The sequence below is a fragment of the Pleurodeles waltl genome, chromosome 12, assembly GCF_031143425.1.
Source record: "Pleurodeles waltl isolate 20211129_DDA chromosome 12, aPleWal1.hap1.20221129, whole genome shotgun sequence".
Lineage (NCBI taxonomy): Eukaryota > Metazoa > Chordata > Amphibia > Caudata > Salamandridae > Pleurodeles > Pleurodeles waltl.
Window position 1 is genome coordinate 662,695,672 of NC_090451.1, and position 27,617 is coordinate 662,723,288.

Genomic DNA, 27,617 nt, shown 5'->3' on the forward strand with positions numbered 1-27,617 from the left:
TGACCAAGCTACACCCCTGTATGTACTCAGTGTAAGGGGGAGGTTCCTAACATTATCAAAAAAACTTTGATAAATTTATTGAGCCATTAACTTCCTCTAGATGATTAATTCCTGATGTGGTCGTAGAGAAAAAAAATGGTGGCTATACGCTGTGTATTGATCTTCAAGGCATACATGACAATGTATGATGGATGCCCAAGATCACTGAGCTAGAATAGGAGTTGGTGGTGTTTGTTACTTTTCTGCCCTCAACCTTAAGTGGGTATACCACCATTAATGCTACAAAGACATTTATTTCCTTTTATGGCTTTTAAAAATCAGAAGGGTGTTATATTTTTCTCTCTTGCTTATTGGCCGTGCTTCAGCATCTACCTTGTTTCAGTGCATAATGAGTGAGCTATTTAGTGGTATGTAAGAAGTACTTGCATTCCAAGACACAATCCTCATTTCTGACTAGGGCAACTTTGAATTCAAAAGAAGTCTGAGAGGTGCCCTAATTGGCCTAGAAGAATAATTAAAGGTATAATGAAAGGATACATTTTTGCTACGTCAAACTTGATTATTTAGGCTGCATGCTTTCAAAAGAAGGCATCAAACAAAAGCCAAAATTAGTTACAGCTATAAATGATGGCACATATCCATTTGGTCATAAATTGCTGGTGTCATTCAGGAGTCTTCTATGGATGTTATTCCAAGACTGTAGCTGGATTTCCAACGTAGACTGAACCTAGAGCTGTTGGAGAAATTGGTTCGTATTTGTAGGAAGGATCGGGATTGATTAATATTTTCAACTTGAAAGATCTTACTTTGCATGTATATGAGGCATCTCTTAAAAGTATGTACAACCCATATGCACTGCAGATGCTGGTGCTTATGGGCTTCACAATGTTGTTACCCCACCTGTGGGAAGTCAAGAACATGCCTTAGTATTACATAATAGACTCTGACCTAAACTGAATGCAACATCCCATAATTTAAAAAGCAACATTAGCTTGAAATTAGTTTAAATCTTTTTTGTCGCCTTGGTATTTTATAGTTGGCTGATGCCAAGAAACTAGTAAATGTGCTCACTAATTGTGGCACAGTTGTGAAAGCTACATTAGCATCACTTTAGTGCACTGTTCCAGTGGGTTGGCTGTAAGAGGGGATTGTCTACTGAGCCTCCACCTTCAAGTGGTTCGCACTGGGAATGAATTTTAAGAATGCATGGTGCAGTCATAGATGACATCAATTTTGGAACCGTTTTCGTGTCTGAAAAGCTATAGGAAGAAAGTCTGAAACAGGATAAAATGTCTAATATTGTTGAAGATTGGGCAAGAGAATGTTGTCAGCAACCAGAGCTACAGTCATTTTGAAAATGTCAAGCTATCTGTCTCAAGCGTAGAATGATTTCAAGCAAGCCAAGGTAGATTTAAGGCATTTCCTACTGCAGAATAGGTAGCAAACATGGGTGATCCAGGAATGGTCTTTCAGGGGGAAGGTTGTGTTCAGAGTATTGATGAACAGACATGGAGTTAGACATCAGGATGTGTTCTTGACTCCATCGGTGGGTCGAGCAGCACAATATTTGTGTAAAACATGTTCTTTCCTCCTCCTCCTCCTCCTCCCCCCCTCCCATCCCCACCCCCCACCAAAAGAACTTCAGTAGAAAACTGGATAGGAATTTGCTGGGCCAGTTCGAATTTGTGCTTTGGGAACAAAATATTTGTGATCTTCGACAGTGATTTAATGGGTAGCCATTGTCAGGCAGAGAGCACCTACACTTCTTTAATTTAATTTAAAAGTGTTTTTCCATGGGCAGCAGTGACAAGTTGTTTGATTGTTACACAGATCATAAATTATGTTATGGTCATTTGATGGGCACGACATTAATCATGCACCCACTTATTGGCTAGCATCACGTAGAAGGTTGATAAGACTGTTAAAGGTAAGTTTTGCAGTAATTGAGGCAAATTGTTCTAGATGGTTGACACCCATAAGGAGCCTTATCAAGCAAGGAAAGGAGGGCTGTGGTCGTAGGACGGCAACAAAGTTTGTGCAGTAACTGAAAAGATTGAAGCTCTCTATTGATCAATTCACATTTGTGTGCTTTCCAAATTAGCTTTTTTTCACTCCACCGATGACTTCTAGTGTCCCATTCTGACCCTTTTGCCCGTCAGACATTGATCTGTGCGAACGACATTCCAAGCTCTACTAAAGTGGTTAAAATCTTCCAGAGAGCTGATAAACATATTATTGTTTACCTTGTGGGCTTATTTAATTTTTTAACATTGACTGTGGGCAACTGCCTAAGCGGAAATAAAATAAGGTGATATTTGTTTCATTTCAAGAGTCCCATATTAATGCTGGTTCCTCACTAGTTGTTTCACATACCGACTTGAAATTTAGTCTCATCATGATTACTCACTTGTCTGATTGGCTTTGACTTCAGGACATCTCTGTGGGGTGGAAGGGCAGTAGCAGATTTCTTTTCTGGTGAGTGTTAACGGGCAAGTGGTCGGAGGACGTGCCAATGTTGTGTGAACACTCAATTATACTTGATTGAAACTCAACAGACTTAGACGTAAAATCAGATTGTAGGCAGGTTTGCGGTCTAGTTTGTCCGCCAGTATTTTGTGGTCACAAATTACAGTGATTTTGTGGTCTGACATGGTCAGATATAATAGAAGTGTCAGGAATTTTACGCCATATCCTGGTATTCTGTAAATTGTTGTATTGACCAATGAGATATACAAGTTTGGCAAGCACCTTGCGAACATACGTTCAAATCTGAAATAGGGGAACCAGGAATTTCAGTGCAAATCTAGTTACTGGGTGCATCACTGCTGCCTTAGCCCCTCTCCAAACGTGTTTTGTGTAAAAATGGAAAGGGAGGAGAGGCCATGCAAAATGGCGATACGACCAGCTTGAACCGTACATAGTTTTATCATTTTTTATATGTATGTGGTCTAACTTCAAGTGTTTCAAAGTGGTTGGTGCTAAACTACGCCACTATTACGAGGATCAGAATTGAGCCTTTAAGGGGGAGCAAAATTCCCCGAGGTGGCACTGCAGAGCTCGAGCAGGGCTTTCTTGGCAAAGGTGGCGCTGCTCAGTATTCTGCTGTACAGTGGTGTGAATAAGACACAATAAGCCAAGGGCGGGACTTTGCTGTGAGCAGCCCCCAGGATACGAGCCCAGGCCAAGTCCCATAAGGCCCCCATCTGGAGTGGCACTGCCTTTCAGGGTATGAATAGACTGGGGACCGGGGACCTTGCCAAGTATGTGATGTAACTGTGGAAGAAAAAAAGACATAGCATGCAGGAGAGGGGAGGAATGGGGATACAGGCCAGGAGTCCACAATGGGCACTGGTGGGCGTGCCAGTGTGCGGCTCCAAATAGAACCCCTTCAGCAAGTAACAAGAAGTCTCCGGCATGGTGATTAACTGCCAAGAGCAACCAATCACTCTATAGGGAAAACTGGAAATGTCCTCCAAAACCATTAGGGTGGAGGAAAAGTTGGTCATGCCCAGAAGAACTACCTCCTGAAGACTAGCAAGGTTGGGTGCTAGTTAGCTGCGTGTCTCGCTAATTCAGTTGCTTTTCAACTTGACATGCAGTTGACTCTGCCCCAATCCAACCGGCTATGTTATTCAGATTTGTATACTAATAGCTACCACCGATACTGAATGCAGATCAGGATGGTTTTTTGATGCTGGTAGTGGAATGTGTGACCACTGCTAAATTTTAAAATTATTTGTGTAAGTTAATATAAAAGTAAAATCATGTCTACTTAGACTATTGTTGTGGCGTTTTAGCCATATGAGCTGGTGCGCCAAGTACCTTTAATGTTTTTTTCTCAACTTTGGAGGTTTGGGGCACAGCATTAGGGGTTAAATGCTATTGATGAGCTAATATGGAGTGTTCTGTATAAATGCCACAATCTAGTTCAAGCATCTTATAATGCATTGTTATGGGCCTGTAGTGTGTTAAGTTTATACTTAGCCAAGACCTTTTGATGTCATTAGAAGTACTTACTGATAGAGACTTTTAGCCAACCCTCTACATCTAGCATAGGGCAGTTGGTCAGCCTACTTCAGGCATTGGCTAAGTTCACTTTGATTGATGGGATTCTGCTCTTTCACAATGAGCTCATCCGCACACAAAGTAGTTCCCTTAAGTGCCATGGACAACTATGCCAATGTGTACATTTCGAAACCAAAAATATTTTTGCTTTCAGACAGTCTTTTTATTTTATATTAGCGAGGGCTAGGCAGCGCCACTAAAAGTTTTACAAAAACCATAGCAAACAAAACAAGGATTGACAAAGTCAAAAGGCTGTCAGCAAACGCCGGATCTATTGTCTTTAGTGTAATGTGGGTATGGTGCATGATGGTACTGCAGATTTTACCCATTCATACTCCAGTGCCGAGATGTGCACATTATGGTAAGAGTTGTCTGTCCAGCTTGTGGACACAGGAGTATGATCATTTGTAAGTGATCTTCGAATTATGGTGTGTAGTGTATTTTTGGTGTATGTGATGTTCGATGAAGGCCTTCTTTATGGGTACTGTAGTTGGTTTGGACACATCTGGTGAAGCCTGTGCTATCTGAGAGGATGATTCTTGGGCCTTAATGATTCGTGTATCAAAAATGTCACCATTCTAAAGGTTATAAGTAGTAGAGCTGAGGCACGTGGCTTTGTTCCAACTACCACTGACTGTTTATAACTCTGCTTTTTTTTCTAGGGGCCTGGACGATTCCTGCACCACTGGGCAGAAGGCTGTATTCTGCACCCCTTGGTAAGTATGAACAACATCTTTCTGCATTCATACGCACAAGGATGTGGTTCATAGGTAAAAAGTGTGATGTGACTCAATGAACCCGTAGGGCAGAGCATTTTCTACTAGAAATGTCAAAGCAAAGGGGAAGATCCTGGGTTCCTTACCTGAAGTCCAGATAAAGTGAGCTCTGGGTGTAGTAAACTTTAGCTAAGTTGACCTCTGAATAAGATGCACTCCTTCACTCCACTTATGGCTACTGTTTTCTACCTTACCCCGGAGCATGAAGGTCAATTTTTCTTGCTTTCATTAGGGCTGATAACACTTGCTACATCACTCAAGACAACTATGGATAAGGTGAGCTCCATCTGGGGTCATATTAAATAATGGTAAGGCCTACTTAACTTGAATTCTCAGTAAATGGAGGTTCAGTATGGCAAGCTAGATGTAAACTGAGCTTAGGCTAAGGGGAGCTCTGCGTGGGGTGATTTCTAGTTAAGGTAAGGTGCAATTAACGTGAATTTCGATTAAGGTGAGGTCTATTCAAGGCAAATTTCAAGAAAATGGAGCTTCGCATAAGACTAACGCTGATAAGGTGTGCTCAAGATAGGCCTACTTCAGTCACCTAAGTTATGATATAGGTGAAATGAGATACAGGCTTAGGGAGTTCCAGGTAATATGATCCAAAGGTAACTTAAGTTTTGGTTACAGCACTTACCTTTGCTTAAGATAAGCAGTTGGTACGGTGAGATCCACACAGGAAGAGCCCCACTTTGTCTCCTCTCAGTATGATGTTCTCTAGCAAAGATGGGCTGTAGGTAAGGTGAGCTTTTTTTAAGGCGAGTTATGGGATAGGTAAGATTTAGTTAAATGCTTCAATTAAGGGGAGATCCAATAAATGTGAACTCTGGCCAGGGAAATCTGTGCCAATCTCGAGGTAAGGTGTGGTCCAGGCAAAGCAAGCTCTGGTTAAGTTGTGCTAAGGATAAGGGGAGACCTACAGAACGTGGGCTTCGGGTTAGACTGTCTCAGCGTTCTCCAGCTTCCTGTAAGACAGAGGATTTAGGAGAATTTCAATTAAGCACGCTTCAGGACAGGTGGGCTCCAGATAAAGTGGCACTAGGCCCGGTGGGCTTTGGTTTGAGCTGGCTCTGGAGGTCCAGATTTTGTGGATTCCAGGTAGGGTGACTGCCAGGTAAGGCAAGCTCCAGGTAATACGGGCAGCAAGTAAAACAGGCAAGGGGATAGGTGAACATCAAAAAACAAGCTTCAGATAAAGCAAGTTCTAATTTATGCAATCTCTAGGTAAAGTGTCTTCAAGTTTAGGAGGCATCGAAGATAGTTGGGCTCCATGTTGGTGGTTGTTGCTTAGTTAGGTGCTATTTCAGAAGAGGTTTTATATATGGGTGATATGATACAGGAATGGCTGCCTCCTGGTAAAAGCTACTCCAGAATATTAGTTTCTTCTGAGTCAGGTGGACTCCAGGCAAGAAGATCACCAGGCAAGTTTAGTTTCGGGTAAGGTTAATCAAATTAAAAACAGCTCCAGGAAAGGTAATCCATATCCCATACAAGGCTGATGAACAGTTTAATGTTTTTCATATAGATCTAGACTGGTGTAGCACATCGCAGCTTAAGAGCTGTTTGCACCCCATCACTTGGCGCCTCAAATCAGATGTCAGAAAGAACGTCCACAATTTTCCCATCTGATCGGAAGGAACGGGATGCTGTGCAGTGTTGTCCTGTAACCACCAATATTGCACTCGTCCCGGCCTCCCGCACTGCTGGGCTTCTCTGCAACCAGTGTTCAAGACCCCAAACCATGAATGGAACGGAGTACGCTTTAGTCCTGTCTGGACAGTCTCAGCAAGCTCCTCCAACAGTCTTCCAATGTCAGAGGTATTTTGCATGATGCTATTCTGCATGGGTCCAAGCTGTGATAAAACACAAGCAACAGCTTCTCTCCGCTCACACCATCTCGGAGTGCTCGCACTTCCTTTCATTCTAAGGTTGGGAGAGCTGTAATCTGCGTGACTCTGTTGGATGGCATTGCACTCGTCCCGGCCGGAGTCAGAAGGGGTTCGGCAACTACAGCAAGTATTTAACACTTACTCCAGCACTTCTGCCATCGGTGCAGACACACATCACCTCAAAACTACCCATAGGTGGAAAAGTCATCAATTTGAGTTGGTCATTGGTGAAGGTTTTCAGGAGAGGAAAGAGTCTGAATTTGCAAGGAGACCAAGGAAAAGGAGCAAGATCATGCCTGTCCTTAACCTACAAAATTTATTTCCAAGTGCAGGTGTCCTCATCAATCTTTGCAGGCGCAGGGTATAAGTCAGGAAGGGGCGCAGGCAAGAACCTGTTGGTGGATTGCAATTTTTCAGGGAATTCTGGAGGATTCAGTGAAGGAAACAATGTCTAGACTTTTCTTTGGTGACAAAATCCAGATGTCTTGTGTAAGTATATGGAAAAGCAAAAGCAGAAGGTAACATCATTTCAAAAACCCTACCACTGTCAAACATAAGAGCTAGGCCAGCCAGGTTATTCAGAGTTTGGCAGATGCAGGACTTTAGATTTAAAAAATGGTGGCTGTTCTATCCAAATAAACATGACCGCAGAGTGGATAGGACATAAATAACCCAGTACCTAGGTGCAGGTAAAGGCAGGAAATGGGCCGACCCGATGGCTCGAGGGTTTTTACCCACAGTATTTTCTACAAATGTGTGAAAATCAGGAGTGTATAAGAGCATATCAAAGTATAATTTGCAGAGCCCGCTTTTGGTATTTGCCCCTTTCATGAAGATACAACAGCGGGTGTGAGACTCCTCATCGGGTTCCATGTCACGATTGGTGAAACTCCAAAAATGTAATAAAGCAGTTTTACTACTGTCTTACTATATTCGAGGTTTTTTTTAATGTGATCAATGTCGTATTTTCTATTCTTTTAGACATATATATTTCTTTGTTTTACGTTTGAGCTAACCCACGTTTATCATTCTTGTGCTTAATGTCGGCATCCTATACAAAAGCAAATTTACTTCAATAAGCATTACTGTTGGCTAAGTAGCATAGCTCTTGAAGAAACAAATATTTACTGACGAATATGTTATTTTCTAATGATTTTTTTTTAACTCAGCTAAGCATTTTGCAAGATGAATACTGCAACTATTCACCAAGATTCACCCAGTCGAGCAGAGATTGAATTCCAAGCTTCCGTTCATCAACCGGGGCATCACTGTAACACATGGACAGTGGGAGAAGCCTAGATAGTCAAACCATAAGCTGAACACCCTGGTGCTTAATGTGTTCTCTGGTGTGACTGTAATCCATCTTTGAAGTATGAACCACACATGGATATCAAGTTGCCGATGATAGCCTAAGTGGCATCACACACACAACCTCCTACTGACATCACATGTTTGACCCTATGTTCCAGCCTTGGCAGCTCAATAAACTCATTGTTCCAGTGGAGCTAAGGTATAGGCCAGATTTCTGTTTATGTGCTGCTCCTTGTGCTTCTGTCATGACCGGAGACAAGGGCTAGTAGGGCTGTCGCAGAAGTACTAAAACTTAATTGACATTCATCGAACGACAAGCCTCCCTTTTATGCATCACAGTTTGTTTTTGGACGAGTATAGTCGGAAGAAAATAAAGTGTGATGTTATCACTCTGCAACTATGGGTTTTAATTTCCAAGGTAATGTTTTGCAAATATTTAATAGCAAATGTTGTACAAGCTTACTCAGGCAACTTGAGAGGAAGCGCCTTATGTGAGGGTCATTTGACCCAGAAGGAAATATTTTCATAACCACAGTAGTGCATTTTTGCAAACTACTCCAAACTAGAAGGACATTTTTAGAATTAACTGCATTTCTTATAAATAATTTGTGTAATCTTAATCCTATTCCTCCAATGCCTCTGGTTTCTTAGAGCTTTCATGTATGTTTCCTGATCTTTGGAAATTCAAGTTGTTTGGTTCTTTGATAGGGAAATTCTTTCCCATGTTGTTTCTTGGAAAGCTTCATTGTGCCTCTGCTTCCAGCATGTCCCATGCCATCGTCCCTTTTAGCTTCCCTGGAAGCAGTGGTCGCTCTTTATTGAGGAGAGCATCATTTGTTTCACATGCATTACACTCAGTAATCAATTAGTACTAACATTCCTACAATGTTATGCTTCCTCCAGTGCCCAAGGCTCTTTGCAACTCCACCATCATGTATTAATTGATTCACCCAGCTCCCACCATCCCAGCTCGGGGTGCTTCACTCTGGAAACCCTTGCCCATCTCGCAAGCCTGCAGACGATGATTTAGCAAAACACACTGTTAGTGCCTTCTCTACAAAGGAGACAAGTGTGAAAAAATGGCTGAGTATCATAGTCTTTGCTCGCACCAAAGCTTAAAACGGGTTCCCTTCCCTAAACCAGAAATGCTTGCCACTTGTAGCTTGACTCCCTTAATTCATTCATTAGATTCTTTTCTATGCAAAAGAAAAGTCTTTTGAGTACTTAAAGTGGGTGCTTGAAGAGAAATATTAATACACTGAGGTTGACGGTTCATTTTCCGGACAATATGTGGAAAGCCTGCTCCGTCTAATGATGCTTCTTTTGTACTGTATTTAAGTTGATTAGGGGGAAGTCTTTGAATAGAGAGTCTTTGATTTTTAATTGTATGCCCTCACCTTGGATGTTCAAGGTTAAATCCCGGATTCACTGGACCACATTTGGTGCTGATTTCGGACTCTTAACGTGAAAAATCTTGCAAGTTCTTCTGATCCTTCTAAAAACTAAGTCAATGTCAGCTGACTGCTGGGAACAAGTCACCGTGGTCATGGGAGCAGTCCAGTTTGCCTAAATTACATATAAGTGATAGACAACACTCGAATTATGCACAAAGACTACCCTGCCAATAGTCCTGAACCTCAACCGCATAGTAGAGCTATTTTGAAAGAACAATGTATGCAAACCACTAATCCCAATCTACCAGTATCCCTGGGGAGGAAGAAGGGTGCCCAGCTTCTGAGAAATATATGTTTCTTGTATATATTAGAAAGCCATCAAGTAAAACTTTTGAAAGGTCTATCTGTGACTGCTGAGGCTAGTACGACTCTTCTTAACTTAATGGCCTACCTCAAAACCAAGTATCTGTTGTGTTTTATAGCTCTCTGTCCTGAGTGGTGTATGCACATTTCTGCAGAACTGCTGAGATCACTAACAAAGACCCCAAAGGCCCTGCGTTCGTCTTCCTATGCTCATGCAACCAAATGACTAGTTTCTATCCTAGAGCAGATGGTAAATGCAGCTCAGCATTTCATACTGCCTCTCTGCCTGCATGAATGAACTCCCATCTATGATCTTCATTAGTGCTACACTAATATCTCCATCCCAAAAACAACTGCCCTGTTTCCCACACCACTTTACATTTCTCAATAGCTGAGCATGCAGATTACGTTGCAGTTGACACCAACTGATTCAGAGCATATAGAAGTGTGCCCAAGATATCTAAATTTGATATCCTCTATTTGTCACGGTGTGCCTTTCCACTTTTCATATATTTATTCTTTGAGAATGCGAAATAAAATCTGTTTTGGAGTCTAACAGCACATCAACGTTTCTTCACTATCTCCATCAATATAAATATATATTAGATCTTTCTTACGTGCATGAGCTTAAATTATTCCCTAATGTTAGCCAGGGAAACCTTTCCGACTGGTGTTGATGAATAATTCATGCATGTGAATCAACGATACTAATACTGAAGGGCAGTAGTTGCAGATAGGTAATTCTTTTCAGATGTACATTCCCTACCACCGGTTATTTTGAATTTGTAGTCCTAGTTAGTTAGAATAATTCATCTGTAATATATAAGGGAGTAACAAACTATTGAAAACCTACACCAGCCCTACCTCACTTTGCCCAGTCATTTTCCAGTCCTATGGTGGACAAGAAGCTCTTCACCCCACGTAGCCCGGAGGCCCATGTGACAGTGAAAACCCAGCATAAGCATTGATGAAGTAAACGCTGAGCCACTAAACAGCTCAAACTGCAGTTTCAAAACCCCACCCAAACATTTCACTTACTCGAGAAAGAAAACGCAATAATGGGAGTTTTCAGGCAAATTTCAATATGTATCTTCTTGTTGATTTGAAAGTAACAACAGCCATTTTTCTTACTTCTGGGTTTGGAAAGACATGCGTTTCAGGAGGAGGAAGGAAGGGAGCGGACGTGAAAGTAGAAGGGGGATGAAGGTGACAATAAGTCAAACAGTGAAGGTACAATTGAGGTAAATGAGTAAGAACGTTGTTCTGGAAGTTGGGAAAAAGGGAAAAGAGGAGGATGGCTAAAAAAAAAGAGGGAGAAGTAGAAAAACAGAACTTGGAGGATTTCTGTTAGGACATAAGGTAAGAATACTGATGTATGAAAACTTCGGAAGTGAACTTAGGAATATTATGTGGGTTTAATAAAGACAATTGCTGGAAACTAAATGGAGTAGAAAGGAAATCCGGTTGAGAGGAACTGTTTCCTGTATGTGGTGCCAACACAGTGTTCCTGTGGAAAAATGCACCCCCTCGTATGTCAGGAGGTGGAGTGCACTGCACATACTTCCAAGAAAAAACTCTTCAGGACTGGATTGTTCCCCAGTCTCATGGAACAGACAGGAACACTGCAGTTTTTGAACATTGACTAGTGTCCGGGTTCCTTAGGTTCGATGAACCTTTCAGCTATTTTAGCATGTTTGGCTCTAAGAAGAGCAAGGTCCTTCGCGCACTTGGACAATATTGGCAGACTTGGAACATAAACGCAGCCTGGGAGAAAATAAGGCAAAAGGCTGGTCGCAGTGTATAGGCAGTCGCTTGTAACAGTAGTCGCACAGAGAATTGTTCTGTGATGCAAAGACAGGGGCACACTGCACTGATGAGTCTTTATCCGGAATGCTGTTCCAGTGTGCGCCTTTCTTGCAGAAATAATAAGAGGAGATATCTGCCTTGCTTGGATCTGGGGGCGCCAACCGTCTCGCATACTGCTAGGACAGTTTCATGGGGGTTCCAGGCTTTACTCCTTCCCCTCCATCAGGAATCTGCGGTAAGGTTCAAAGTCCTCTGGAATAGTGTCTGTAAAGGGCAGAAAAAAAATAAACAATTTGGAAAAAAAAGATTGTTTTGAAATTGCCTATGTGATACCTGGAATACAGTGGTCTCTGACGAAGGAAGTTACATTATTTCCTGGGTTTCATGAGGGAGGCTCAAAGGTCTCTTCAAAACATGTCTTCCTAGTCATCCCACAGGTTGTCAGACACCTACGTCTGGGAGGGTCTAATTAGAAATCAGAAGACTGAGACCTTCTGAAACTGTTCTCAGAGTGCTGCTTTGCTGGAAGAATCCTAGTATGTTACTGCATTCTTCAACAGTTTTCAAAACTACTGAGTTACAATGTTATAATTCGCCACCATTACTAATAATGACTGGATTGCTTCACTGTTTCCTGAAACAAATTATCCCGATTAACCCTTCCTTTTAAGTGTCACGGTGCACAGTACTGTAGTGTCAGTGCCACCTGATTTATTGGTAATAACTTACATCTCACATGCTTGTCCTAACAGATCCCTCAGCCCCGTACGAATCCATTTTCAAGACAATTGTGTATAAAAATCCCTAAAACATCTTCAAAGATAAAGGAACACAAGGTGATCAGGGTACTCTCATCTCATCACCACAACTCCTTTCATCGCTAGATAGTGCAGGAACAACAATGATCTCACCACTGCTGTGGTAGTGAAGAGGAGAACATTGTCCTCCCATTGCAACGCCAGTATGGCGGGAGTTACAGATGTTCTCACCTTTGATCTACTACTGCAGGGTGTGAGAGGGCTCTCACTATTCAACTGTTACCATAGGGCCTAATAGCACTCCAAGCGCTGCACCAGTACTCAAGGGGGAAAAGGACTCTCATTGATACGCTTGGACAGTAATGAATGAAGGACGCTCACCGTTACACCGGTACTTCAGGTTGGACCAAATTATATTCTCTTGAGAGAAGCAGAAGACCCCCAGGCGTCCACCCCGCATGCTGCTGTCAATAACCACTCCAGAGTCGGCCACCAGCACCGGCCCCTCATACAGCTTCACTCTGTGGGGATGAGAAAGAAAACGTAAGCCCAGCAAACAACACATGTACAGTCAAAGGGCCACAAAAAGTGAGCAGGCAGAAAAAGTGAAGCAGGTATACAGCCTGATCATGACCGGAGAGGAGACTAAAGACCAAGAGACAGTGCTGGAGTACAGAGAAAGGACAGGTGGAGAAGCGGAGGGAGAAAAGACAGATGCATATCTAGGAAATAATGCTACAGGAGAAACAGTTACATGAGCTGGGGATAGATCCCAAGGTGATGGAAACTTGGAGAGACAACGAGTGAGGGAGACAGCAAAAGTAGGAAAATAACACAGGGTACAGGAAACAAGAGAGATGTGATGCCCAGGACACAATCTTGGCTTGCAATCACATCAAAAACCGAGAAAGGAAAAAGTGCTGCCAGACCCCCAGCTTAGTGGAGTCCTAAGGAACTTAAGTTAAGGAGTAAAATGACATTTTTGGCTAGAAAGACCAAAGAAGATGAAATACGAAACCCAGGATGTTGTGCACACGTACAAATATACCACAGGCAGAGAGGAGTAAAGAGATAGATAAATCCTAGGGTTCAGTACACAAACACATGGAGAAGAGGCACCGCGACTGCAAGATTTGGAAATCCCAACATGGCTTGGAAAAGATGAATGCAATGCCTTCTGTGTTCTGACTCCCGTAAATCTGCAAGTCCCAGTGCAGATATTTACTATTTCCAGCTGTTCTGGAAAGCGGTCCATCCAAAGTCTATGAAAAGACCTTATCTAAAGATGGTTACTTTTCCCCCCTCGTGCCTGACATGCACCGAGCCACAGTACAAACCTCTACTGTGTCCTAAGCACCAGGGATCAACTGCTCTCCATCTTAGTTGTCCACAGCCTGAGGCTTGCAGCTATGTGTCATCACTCGCCAGCTCACAGTTCAGTGTTGGGGACCTCTGCAACACATATCTGACACTGCCTTCCGCAGTCAGAGACATCTTTGCAGCTCCACTACCAAAGGCAGCAGCCCTAGACTTGCTATTCTCTGCCAGATACCCTTTATCCACACTCAAATGTGCCTCGAATACTTGTCTTCACCTTCACACTCTGCACAGCACATTCAGACAGGTATCAATGCTGCCTTCCTGTGTCCAGATTTGTGATGAGATGTTTTTAATTCTAATAGAAAAGGATAGCTTGGAGTTCCAACCTTGGAATGCTTTCTTTCCCCTAACAAAACAGATCGTAACAGAAGGATATACAGCTATAACTGAGATGGAGGCACTCATAGGAGTACAATCTGTAACCCCAGTCCAAGATTGAGAATTACTAATTTTGGGCCTGCATGAGCAGCTCAGTAAAGGATCCAGATTTAAAGAGGAGTAAACCCTATTTTGGTGTGTCATAATTCCTGTGTAGAACTTGTCTTTATTCGTCTACTTGCACCAAGTCGCTTGTTTCTCTCCTATTATGCTGTCTATTCCGTCCATGGATTATTCCATGTATTACTTTTTCATTTCCCACTGCCCTCAATTTAGTTTTGAAAGGTTTTGTACTTTCTAATCTGTGTTTTTTTTGCCCCAGAGGGTGCTAGTTCTATTTCCAAAAGTCTCCTGAGATGTTTGTTATTTACTCTCTTCCAGCCAGCTGTCTACTTGTTTACATATGCACAATGGCATGGTCAGGAACGGTGCAACGTTTTCTGCATTACAAGCAAAATATAATTTTACAGCTGGAGCACTCTACATTCACTAATAAAAATTACTTTTTTGCATTGTTCTTGTAATTTAGCAACATCTACTGCTGCATTATTTTATTGCTGCGCTGGTCCTGGGCAGAGTGGCATCAATTCATCGTCACTATTATCATACTTTATTTGTGAGCAAAGAGAACCACTGACAATACCTGGGTATGTGACAAGTGGAACTGGTGGTAGCTGACTGATAGATCAGGCATCTGGCCTTGTAGCCTGCGTCCTGGTGCAGAAGCTGCAACCCGACACTCAACATGTAGAGTGTAACCAGTCCCCATAACTGTAACCCTTACCTACTTGAGGGTATGTACTTTGTGTCGTGGCTGTGTTACATGTTGTGAATGGTATCTACAGAGCACATGGCATCTGTGGTCGTTTCGATGCAGGCTACCTTCATCATCTATGGACAGTACAAAGTGCACGTCCCTTGCTCCGAATTTGAAACCTGAGACTGTAGCTCCCTTGAGGGCTGGAGAACGGTCTGCATCATTTCTCTGTTAAAGTAGTTTTCTCCCCCTCTACCTGAAACCTGCCCTTCCCTTCTTCTGAGTTGTTTACTGCATAACTAGGCTTATGAACCAGGCTGCCTGGATCTTTCGGCAGCTTGAAACCAGCCCTTCCCATGCATGCCTTTTAGAAAAACCTTGGAAAGCTGTAGACATAGGAAAAGGTGCACTACCTCCAGTTTACAGATTGAGAACATTTCAGTAAGTTTGCACTTTGTTTTAACTCCTCGCAGTGCAACAAAGTAGGATAAAGGTTGGAGTCCCAGAACCAGCACTGCGTTTTTCTCTGAATTTTAAGGAGGAGACTGCTTGCACCAGCACAAAGAGATACTTTTGCAGTGATGGGGCCCATTTGCTTCTGTATTCCCTTTAATAACGGAACAAGTACTAGAGTCTAAAAGAAGCCCTACAGCTGAGCCCAAACTTTAAGGGAAAGAAAGCCGAAATGCCCAGAGAGTGAGGGGAGTCGTCCCTGACAAAGAGCAAAGTGATTAAAGAATGCGTGGAGGGCTCCTCCAGGAGTTGAATGGCTCAGGGGATATGAGAACCCTGAAGCCAGCAGGTGAAAATTTCCACAAGAAGTTTCTGCAGGATGAGTGTTAAGGAGCTGCACCGACTCATCACAGGATTGGAAGGGTCCACCGAACTGCATGGGACTTGCCACACTCGCATGGAGCCGTGTCTGCCCAAAGAGGGACACACAGATATTTCCTCCACATCCCAGGCCTTTGGATATTCAGTATTCCTGAATGCGCGATATTACAAAAATTAAAACTGTGGCTGCCAGCTGACACTAAAGCCCGGTACGTGCCACAGGCAATCAGAAATCTTGTCCAAGAGAGCCCAGTTACGAGATACAGACCAATGACGTGTTGTACCTAAGGGACATTGGGGGCCAGATGTATGAAAGGGTTTTACCCATTCTGTGTCTATGGGGAAATGTGTTTGTACATATGGCCCATTGTCCCTAGCCTCGCTGTCTAGCACCCAGGCCTCTTGTAGAGGCCGAAAAACAGCTCACTCTCTAATCAGTTCCCACAGTTGTGCCAAGTATCCCAGAACCTCTGGCTACTGGATTCTCATTAACAGAGGCTTGGTAAGAACTGACCTTTGAAATCCAGAAGTAATAATCTGGACGCAGGTAAGATCCCTGTACCACTTTAGAGCTAAGTTGTTCTGGTATTCTGGCTTTGTGCTTTTTTAGGTCAAACTATGCCGTACTGGCTCAAACTCACTGTTGTAGCTCATCATACACCAAAGGCTATCAAGAAGCCGGGGCTGGAGGTGCAGATATACTCATCTTCATACATTACCTTGCAGCTCCCCCCACTGACTGTCGACAAGTAAACAAGTGATAGTAAACTTAGTCTTTAAGTCAACTGAGAACACCTGATATTCCTTCAACAGTTTACTGGTTACAACATATGTGGTAAGGTTTTATAAATAGTACTGGGTGCTGGTTGCATAAACACCGTAAAAGTGTTTGAGGTCCTATCTCATTCCCAGAAGCTGCTGGCACTTTTAGGTTTTTGACGTACAACATATTTTAACTGCCCTATTTTACTTACCTGCAAATAAAAAACTTTTTTCACAAGTGATATTTTTTACTGAATGTTCAGTTTCTTGTGTATTACTTACTGTGCACTTGCTTTAGGTGGGAAGTGGTTTAAGACTGACTGGTTGGGACAAGTGAGGTTTGCTTTGATCAACTACGTTTAGTTGAGGCAATTCCTTAGGTCTGGATAGCGGTATATGAGTTGTGTGTGTGTGACTGGAAGGGGATGGATATGCCACAAGGGTGATAAGGTGTTTGGTTATGTTGGTTGGATATGGTTGCGTGTGGATGGTTTGAGTTTGGTTGGCAAGTGATGAGGTGTATCTGGTTTAGTTCAATGCAGTTTGGCTGAGTTTTATTGAATCAGGATGAGTTGTTTTAGGATCAGATGGGTACTGGTGGGTGGGGATGGGTATGGTGAAATCTTCGGGTGGTTAGATTTGGTTACCATGTTAGGTTTGATGAGGTAGTGATCAGTTGGTCGAGTTTGGTTGGTGGTGATCGGTTTGGTCACTTGAAGTGTTCTATGGGGCGTGTGATTCACGTAGCCGGGGCCTTGAACCAGAGGTGCTTTCCATAACCTCCACCAGGGCCAATCAAATGAAGCCACCTTAAGATTCCATTAAGGGAAATGAAAGAATTAACCAAGGTTCCTTTGTACCTATCTAAAGTGCTTTTCAGTGCATTAAAAGCATGCCAGATGAATCTGGTGTATCGAATTAACGGTACAGAGGATTCGCCAGAGCCCGTTCAGTTTCTCTTCTCTATGCAGACAGGGTGTGCAAGCCCCTCCTCCGCCCTGCTGATTTGCTTTCAGAAGTTCTTATCAGTCCATTGCCCTACAGACCCCTCATCCCTCTCTAAATCCCTTCACCCCAGTTCCCTTCACATAATCACCACAGGCCCATTCTGACAGCCCTTTTTTCTGCAGGTATGGGCCACTGGACCTATCTTTTTTGCGGTTCTCCCTGAACCCCCTAGACCATGCCGTTTTTATTCATTTTCCTTCCTGCTACAACACCACAGACTCTATACGGTCTTCAGCTCAGTCAGTGCCCTGTCCTTATGGTCACTCACCTGTCCAAGATTTAAAAAATAAATTTTAAAAAATACCAGCTGATTCCACGAATTTAACAGCTGATATAACACACATTATGTCATCCTCTCCACATGTCACTGCTTCATTTACAGCAAATTAACATGGAAAGGCCCTAACCCCAACAATATGCCTTTTCCGAATCTATTTATATTTGTGACCCTCTCTATCACCCAAATAGCATCATTTAGCTGTGAGCCGAGGCCCGACACTTCGCCCCTCGCCCCCTCTGTGCCACACACCGCGAGAAGCGGGCACCGCAGCCCCCAGGCAGGACGGGCCCTGCGGCCTCTGCCTCTCCTGGCGCATGATCTCACCCCGCCGAGAAGGAAGGCTTGGAAGAGGGGCGCGCGGGGGCCCTGTCTTCGGATAATCCGGGCCGGTTCTCAGGCCCCGGCACCTGGCCCCAGCCCGAGTCCCATTCCGGCGCCTTTGTTCGCGCTCTTTGCATATGAAAGGCGCGTTGCTGGGGCCTGGCATTCCACCCGGGGATTGGGTTGCTATAGGGACCCAACAATGCCCGCCGAAGCCCCGGCTCTCAGCGCAGTCAACAAGCCTCCCAAACTATTCTTCGCCTCCGAACACGAGCTTCCCAGGCTCCGTGTGGGCCCTGCTCCCGCTTTTTTTCCCTGTTTGCTCGCCTCACTTTCCTCATTTTTGGGGTGAATTGTGCAGAGGGGCGGGAGATGGCTTTTGAAGGTGCTAAATGAAGCATGGGCCGAATGAGGTAATGCGCGCCACAGTCCCCTCCGCCTCGGTGAGGGCCCCCGGAGCGCCCGGAATGTCACCGCGGAAGCGAGAGAACATTCCCCGGCCCCATTTCAAAGCCTTACTGCGCTTGTTAAGGGGAGGCGGGCTGCGGGCCCCTTTGAAATGCCGCCACTCGTTAATTTTTTTTTCTTTCTTTTTATACGGTTTAATGGCCGGGAACCACCCACAGAGACACTTTACGCGTCCTTTGCCACTCAAACAGTACTGTGAATTTGTAGGCTTACTTGGTGGACGGAGGCTCGAGCGGGTAGTGTTGAAGTCGCAATTGTGAAGAAAAACGTCTTAAAACTCAGTCTATTAATACGAATGTACTTTCTCTAATTCTATACACGTTGCATTTATTTTGCCACTCATTTTAGCTTTGTCCAAGTGGCACAAATCTCAGCCTTCTGCTAATATAAAAACAGGTACATGTTTGATCAAAACAGTAATGATGCTTAAAATTCTTTTTAATTTCTGTTAATTTCATTAAGGCTAGTCTAGTAGTCCTAAACATACCGAGCTCTCAACTCTGCCATGTCCATTCGTGAGTATCTTACCCAGTTCAATTCATGTAGTCCATATAACAGAATAACCAGAACTAGAGATCCCAGAACGCAAAACATAAAGGTGCACCGGATGAGCTGTTCTAGCATGGACCTAGGAACCTCGAGGCCTCTGAACATAGCGGCATATGATATGTGCGCCTACAGTTGCAGCACACTATTATATCAGCAAGGCCACCCCAAGAAGCGAAGAACGGTAAAGTAGGGTTTCCATCTCACTCCATGCCAACAGAACACCATCTATCTCCCTGGCATCTGAATTCCATTTTTTATATGTTATGGTGATCTGATGCTTCAATCTAATTGGTTCACTCTAATCACATGAAGACTACATCTCACGCAATTTATTAGTTTGTAAAATAAATGTACAGGACAGAAAGCCTGGTGTTACGACGATATACTGTGAGATCAGGATAAATGCTTTACTGCGGCAAAGGAGCAGTAAGCAAAGTGATGTTTGGTCCCTTACACCGGAGGCCAGGGGTGGGTTCCCAGTTCAAGAAAACACTTTGGTGTGTGGCATGAAACATTCAGGACAAGCAGGTTAGCGGTTTCCAAGGTCTATGCACACGTAGCTCATTTAAAACTGTTCAACTTCACATTCTGGGACTTGTAGTCCTGTTAAACCCTTTATAAAATCAAGAATCAGTACAATAACGCAAAGCGTATATATTAACTCCATTTGCTACTCACACATGGACCTAGTAAACTTGAGAGCTCTTTGAACGGCTGTGATTTAGCAGTATAGCCATCTATCTACGATAAGTACAGTTGTTTACTGTGACCTGAAAATATACTTATCTCTTCAGAACTATGCATTTCACTCAAAGTAATAAATACGTTCCTGAGTCTGCATTAGGTTAATGTTAGAGAAATGAATACTAGAGGACTCCAAGTCACCAAAGACAGACACAGTGTTCCAGTGCTGAACTTTCCTTTACAACACTGTTTTTACGTGAGTTAATCCAATTGGTATAGTTGGCGAGCACAATGATTACAATTTTCAGAATACAACAGGGTTGTTAAAAGAAGGCCCAAGACTGGGCAACTATGTCCCTGGGGATATAAAGTCATGGAGTAATCTTATTTATAGGTCTTGTATTTGTACACTAATAATGTGAATGACCGGTCTCAAAAAATACAAATCTGAGAATAAATGTCTGGAAACCAGTCCATTTCGGCCTGATTCCGAACAATTACACAGCCTCTCTAGGTCAGCAATTAATGTACCTCAACTGGAAAATAGAACTAGTCGGGAATTAAACTCCTCGCACCTTCTAAAAGCAACTCTTGCCTTCAGACCAGATCCCTCCTTGTGACAGCAGCTCCAGATCAGACAATGCCTCATTCTGAAAGCACTTCTTGTCTCTCCTGGTCCTGGCAGCAGGCCTGCCTCCTCCCTCTGTCGCAATGCTCTACCAGGCTGCAGGTCTCCCAGGTCTTCATTCTTCTTGGCGGTCTCCCTGCTCTTTCCTTGTAACTGCATGTCCTCATCCTTCTCCTCTGAAGGAAACTAAAGGTCTCCCATCTCTTTCTGACTTCAGGTCTCCCTCCTCCTGAATGCAGGGTTTCCTTTTTCCTTTGGCCTGTAGGCCTCTCTGCTTCTTCCATCGGATGCAAGATTTCATGCTTCTGATTGAAGGTCTCCGTGCTCCTACCTTCTCATTGAAGATCTCTTTATTCCTCCAGTAGACGGCAGATCTCACTCCCTTCTTTCTGAATGTGGGTCCCTTCCTCTTTTCTTATTGCAATTCTGTCTGCTCCACCTTCTTACGATTCTGCTAATTTCTCTTCATTAATGGTCATTTACTCTGCCACATTTCTTCTCTTAATAATGGATATATATGCTGCAAAAAATGTGGGGCATCTCAATCACTCCCCATTTCTATTACCCTGATTTTGAGCCATGCCCTAAGATTGTAGTGCACTTGCAGTGACACTGCATTACATCACAAACATTTTTATAGGTTACTACTAGCCAAAGGTTGGTAGTAAAAAAAAGTGCGAATAAAAGTAGTGAAATGAGTGGTAATGATGATCCTGCTTGTCATTCCTGATGTATTTGCATACTACTGTAAAACCATGGTACTACTAAATGGTTATGCATTTACCACTTTTGTTATTACTACGGATTTCATGATTTCACATAAATATTGTCCTTACACTTAAAAAAGGGAAAACCTCACAACTTAAATCGGAATATGAAAACACCAAGCTTTAAGGTGCGAGGACAGTTGGGGTGCCTCAGGCCATCTGATTCAAAATCAGCAAACTTATGGTTACACTGCTGGCGGCCCTGCTAGCAATTTTCCATTTGGCAACTATCTCTTTTGTAACAGTTTCTCCAGCTCTTATCACCCGCTCCACCATTGTGCAGATGTAACTAAGCAATTTAAAGAGGATGTGTCTTCAGTACTGGAGCCTTTTGTTTTGATCACATTGTTGCAGATATTAGAATTAAAAGGAAATCGCCATGTAACATGTGCCACCCTTGTCATGCATAAAATCCTCCTCCTGATCTAGTGTGGTTGATCTGCCGCCACGACTGACCGTTACTTCTGAAACACTTCACAGAAAGTATTATAGATTTTTAGTATTTAACACGTCTACAGTGCTCTCAATATGGCATGTTAGGGTGACTAGATATGTGGACAGTGATGATGAACCTCCTATTTGCGGTACATTTACAATGACCACATTTGCTTGTTGAAATTTTGCCAGCAGCGATGCACAATAGGCAGTTATCTTGCAAAGTGTTGTCCTCTATTTGGCTTTTCTGATTGCGGATTCAGCTACTTTGGCAGAGAACCTTCAGTAGACGGGCAGAGAACTATAAATATGTCTCATTTTCACCCATAACTTGGACTGTGGTCGTGATTCTCGTATTGGAGATATTCCTCCAACCAAATAATAATTCTAGCCCTTAGTCACCTCTAGGATCTTTGCCCTGCAGTCCTTCCATAGCAGCACGTTTCAATCTACTTGAATAAATATGCTACTTCGGTAGGTGTACATTCAAACAGAGTTATCTAAGGGATAGCTAGAATTCCATAAGCTCCAGTTGTTTAAAAAATATATTTTTATGTTTGACTTATTTTTTTCATTTATCTGTTTGGTACTTGTGAATTCTTGCGTTACTCTGTTACATTTTGTTGGGCCCTGCCCATCTTCTTCAGAGAGGAACATTCACTTGACCCACTTACAAACACTTAACAATGTTTCCTTCAGGCGCCATCTATTCCTGTTTTTTGCCAAACTGACTCAGCCTGATTGTGGCAGTGGGGAGAACTGACCAAATAGTTTGCTGTCTCGTACGACTTCCACAAAGGTAACCGAGGTTTGACTAAAATCCTTTGATATTCTCTTGCTCCCTTAATCCCACCCCACGCCCACACAAATGCTTCATGTCATAGAGATGCCCACCACAACTTCTGACCTGATGTAGCCCACCTGGGGCCTGTGCATAAGCTGCCAACGATATGAAGTCTTGTCCTTCCAGCCCACATTGCGAGGGTCCTTCCAGAGCAGTCGGGCCTGGTCCTGGGTGTGGCCCGTGTGCCACAGGGCATTACGAAGTTGTTCACCGGGACCCGTCTTAGATTTCACAGCCTGCAGGAGGCAGAGAAGAGACATTACTATGGTATGCTATATTATGCACTGTCATTGGCATTTGGAAGGCCACTGTCTTCCATTGCTATGGCACTTACTTTTCAACTGGTTCTGAGATTTTTATTGCAGTAGGCATTTTGTATTTTTTTTTTTAATCTAGCATTCCACAAAGCCTGACAGCCTTTATTGAACTGTCTAAATATGTTGCACCGCAAAGAGAAAAAAAAGGGAGCAGCTGAGGAACAATGTACAGCCACCAGGCCCTCGCAATAGCAATTTTACAAATTAAATAAATGAAATAACGTGGAGATGGACATGGAAGCAAGTGAAGAGGTGGGAAAAAGCAGGTGAAAAGTGAGGAAGTAAGAAGCAAAGACCAAGAAGATAGTGATGAAAGTCATGTTCTCCAATGGAGAGCTAAAATAAAAACCCAAAAATTGTCTCCTCATCGCAGCAGTGGAAAAATCCTTTCAGAAACAGTGTAAAGAGGAAACGTTCCAGACAGTTACAACAAGAGGGAGGAGAGTAGTAAAAAACAGAACAGGCAAGAAAGCCATCTAATCACGAGCAAGAGGAAGACTGAAAGCCCACTCAATCCATTCTGTATTGCAGACAATAGTATTGTGGACAGTGGGTCATCAACAACAGATAGCTTGTCTGTAGCCAAGGCCTAAAAATCAGAACTGGCCTCACACATACCGAGGCTGTGGACAGGGCCTCACCACTAGGTGTAGATAAAAGACCTTTTTTAAAATCTTTCCTTCAGAACATATTTTTTTATTCACAAGGTGGAAGTCAGAGTGCAGCGCCACAAACATTTTTTGACCAGAGCCATTCAAAAGCTTTTCAAAGGACTGTACTGATTTTAATGTATGTAGAATATTCTGTCTAAAGTGTATTGCTGGATATTGTGCATATGGCATAAGATTAAAGATCTGTGCTGTTCTGAGCTTTATGCCACTACCTGGTACATCTGTACTTTGCTGGATTTCTGAGCAGTGTTCTGTCTGATGTGTTCTTTTGAGAGTTTATGCATCTCATCCGTACACAGAATTGTCCTGCAAAAGTAGGAGTATAGATGGGGATCAACTACACAAGGAAATGAGGGGCACGGGATCTACTGGTCAGTAATGACAAGAGTTAGGCAAGGAGAAAGTATATAGTGCTCATGGAAGACAGAGGATAAGGTATGGAAGGCGTGTATTGCTGGATAGGAAATTAGTTACGTTACTGTCTGTAACTCCAGTTCTCCAGCCTTGGTATATTTCATATATTCACATGCTTAACTCATTCCCCGTCGTCAGGCTTGGAAACTCCCAACATGACGACGAGGAATGATTGAAACATGTGAGTGCATGAAAGATCAAATGCTAGAGAATTGGGAGAAATAATAACAGTTCATAAGCGTTTAGTGCAGAGACGATCGGAGCAGTAAGGGAGACACCTGATTTAAAATATTGAGAAGAGGGGTGTAATGACCTGCTGGTATGAGAGGTGAGCAGGAATTGCCTTGATGTGAAGAGACCACGAACTTCTAGCAAAAAACTGCTAAACACACTGCCTGGCTGAAGGACAATCAGGACTTGCAAGGAAAGAGAGTTGGCCACACACCCTATTTTCCTAACCTTTGTCAGCCGCAGGATCTCCCCAGCCCATTTATTTATTTTCAGTGTTACCTGGAAGTCACTAAAGAGTGCTAGTACACCAGGTGGGCGCTGAGCTGGCAGAAAGGTGAGTTGACTGGCAGAGTATGGCAAACTGGTGGGTGCCGGGCGGTCTAGGGTGTGATGAGTGTTTCAGTTCTCCGGCTTAAAAATGTGGAGGCATTGATACAGCTGCCAGCACTAAGCGCTATAAGGAACTAGTAAGATGCCTATTTTTGAAGGCATAAGAGAGCTATACAAGACATTTGCTTTCCGTGTCCTGAATTGCGAGTGTGAAGGAAGGTGGGCTCAGCTGTGCTCGGCTGCTCTGGGCGTTATCTACAGTCCATTTCCTAGTCCCGAAAGTTCTTCCTCACAGACGGGTGGTTGAGTGGAAGCTGAGCAGGGCCTCAGACTACGGATCCTTTCAGAGGCCTGGTATCAGCTCTGAATTCTACGGTTGTAATGGTATAAGTGAGGAAGCAGGGGACCTTGCCAAGCTGAGTGAAGAAAGCTTCCATGGTAATTATTCACAAATGCCAACCGCGCTGACTTTCTTCATTTATAAAAGTGGATAGTACAAAAGAGTAAAATCGACCACAACACTACAATCGCTGCAGCAGGAGTGAATGCAAGGGATTCTACCGCTCACCTTTCATTATAAGGATATTGCAAGTCAGCGCAGAGCTCGTGGCCATTTAGAGGAACGAGGCCAAAGGACAGGTTCATATCTAAAGTCACAGAGCTCCTACATTTTAGCTGCTAGAATCTCCTATCTAACTACTGTGTAAAAGTACATCATTTTACTTTAATTATCCTTCCTGGATGTCTCCTAGGTACTTACACAACAGACATTTGCGCAGTTCAGTAGATTCTTCATTCATGGGCCTCCTCAGTTCTTAATAATTCCATGACTCAGAGGATTGGGTCCTCGAGTATTCAAACAGTGCATACGTTAGACTGGTAAGTTGTACATACAGTCCACAGAGTGTCCCTGATGCAGGACACATGGTGGCCCACCTAGGGTTCACATGACCCACATGCAGTGAACAGGGTGCAGGACAAACTGTCATTCATGCAGTGCAGTGTGTCCTTCATACAGTGGGTAGTCTGTCTCACATACACATTGCAGTGTGTCCATCATGTACAGCATAGTGTTCTACATATACGAATTAGTATGTTCTACATACAGTGCATAGTGTATCTTTTAGATAGTGCCTAGTATCCTTCACTCACAGCACAGTAGCCTACATTGAATGCAGTGTCCCCGTCATATAGTGCCTAGTGACACCCACACACAATGCCAGCGTCCTTTCAATAGTGACCATAATGTGTCCTATGTACCTCTGCGTTGTTCCTGGAAGGCCAATCATGTTGTACATACAGAGCTTAGTATGTTCCACAAACTGCAGAGTACTCTCAAACAGCTCCTTTGTGTCCTTCATGCAGCGCAAAGTGCATCCCACACACGACAGTCTGTGCTTCATGAAGTACAGCGTGTCCCAAACACATTGCATATGTCAAAAACTCAACGCATGTTGTGTTCGACCTAGAATGTATTGAGCCTTGTTGGAGGGTATAGTGCGCCCTGCGTACAACACACAACATATCAGTGTGCCCAACATACAGTGCACTGCGTGTGTCATTCATGCACTGCACTGTGTGGCTTTCTTGCAGTGGCTTAGTGTGTTTGAGATACAGTGCATAATGAAACTTTCACACACGTCATAGTGTGCTCTACATACAGCGCTTAGTATGTTCCCCATACAATCTGCGTTATGTTCCATATAGTGGTTGCTGTGTCTTATAAATTAAGACCAATGCATACTGCATTTCTCATTTCAGTGCACAGTTGTCAAACATAATGCACAATGATTCCTGCAAAAAAATGCATAGTGTGCCATTGACAGATGCAAAGCAAGCCACTCGTGCAATGTATACCTTCTGTGTACAGAGAATTGTTTTATTGCTGCACAATGAACCCTTGATAGAGTGTACATCACATTTGTCATGTTTTATCCGTGGTGTGGAGTAAGTCTTTTGCACAGGATAAGGTGTCTTTCATACTGCATAGAGCATATCGTACATACAATGCAGAGTGTTTTCTTAGCACAGAGTCCATAATAGCTTGCATGACATCCTTCATACATTTCACTGTGGGTTCTACACTCACTGCATAGTGTCTATTGGTGGAGTGAATAGTCAGTTCTTCATAGAGAGGGCATACTCTTCTTGGGGAATTATTTTGTGCACACTGAGTCTTTCAAACAGTGATTAGTGCGAACCACATATTGCTCAAAGATCATTCTCCAGCATTCATACAGTGCCTAGTGCCTACACACAGACCCTGAACTTCAACTCGCTATTGGCCACCGTTCGGAACGGCAGGGACTGCCAATATGTCTGCTCGGTCTGTTATCACATCACCACATGGAATCCGGAGCCTAGAGTGCATTGTGCAGTGCAAAGTTAATTCACAGGCAGTCATTCAGTGCATAGTGCCTACTCACTGACCTTCAGCTGCAGGCCTGGCTCCGCCAGGGCTCGGAAAGGCGTGGACTGCCAATATGTCTGCTCTGTCTGTTTCCACATTACCACATAGAAGCTGGAGCTGTCTTGGTAGCTGAAGATGAAGCCAGCATAATCATCATCTGTCACAGTGTTCACGTGGAAGGTGCCCTCAAAATCCACACCATTGAAGGCTGTGTAACCTGCCAGATAGAGAGCCAAACAGCAAAGACAAGGGCATCAGGGCACAGGACATAGAGTAGACTCATCCTTGAGTGGAGGGAACGCCACAATTGGATCTCTGGTACACCTGATATTGTGAACTAGAAAGAGGCCAAGCGACCTGCCATATCAGTAAATACAAAGATTACCAGACCTCCAAATGTGGCTAGTGCAACAATGGGTACTCGTATGTCTTCAGATGAATAGGATATGATGGTACCTTGTCTTTATTTGGAGAGAAATTATTACTTTGAAATCCAACACGGCTGATTAATATTGAGGTTCAATTTATATTACTGATTTTTCAATGTTCTCAGGCAATTTTTTCAAGGTAATTAACCTTTATTTTTGTATTAGGTAAGGCCTTTTGTTTTTGTTAATAATGTTCACAAAAAGTACATACAGAAGCGACGGTCAGCCACCCAGCTTCATCCACTGGTTTGTTATAAGTTTTATTCACATTTTGCTGCCACACACCAAGTTTATGCCATGGCCCATGAGTCAAGTCCACTTGTGCCATTGGTTCCTTTCTCTCTGAGTGATGGCATCCT

At 43.3% G+C, this 27,617-nt stretch overlaps 1 protein-coding gene and 1 long non-coding RNA gene across 4 annotated transcripts in view; one reads left to right on the forward strand and one right to left on the reverse strand.

Annotated features, from left to right (window-relative positions):
• LOC138268607 (uncharacterized) overlaps window positions 1-10,774 on the forward strand; it is a 37,002-nt gene extending 26,228 nt beyond the window's left edge. Inside the window, exons 2-3 of the long non-coding RNA XR_011200033.1 lie at window positions 4,728-4,781; window positions 7,900-10,774. This is a non-coding gene — a long non-coding RNA (uncharacterized lncRNA). The remainder of the gene's footprint in view (window positions 1-4,727; window positions 4,782-7,899) is intronic.
• Window positions 10,775-10,860: 86 nt separating this feature from the next.
• The window catches only part of THBS3 (thrombospondin 3), a 246,044-nt gene continuing 229,287 nt past the window's right edge, over window positions 10,861-27,617 (reverse strand). For all 3 annotated transcript variants that reach the window (XM_069218423.1, XM_069218425.1, XM_069218424.1), the window contains 4 exons: window positions 26,851-27,047; window positions 22,521-22,693; window positions 12,744-12,883; window positions 10,861-11,868 (listed from right to left, as the gene is read on the reverse strand). In XM_069218423.1, the coding sequence (XP_069074524.1) occupies window positions 11,810-11,868; window positions 12,744-12,883; window positions 22,521-22,693; window positions 26,851-27,047 (569 nt within the window). In that variant the 3' untranslated portion in view covers window positions 10,861-11,809. The remainder of the gene's footprint in view (window positions 11,869-12,743; window positions 12,884-22,520; window positions 22,694-26,850; window positions 27,048-27,617) is intronic.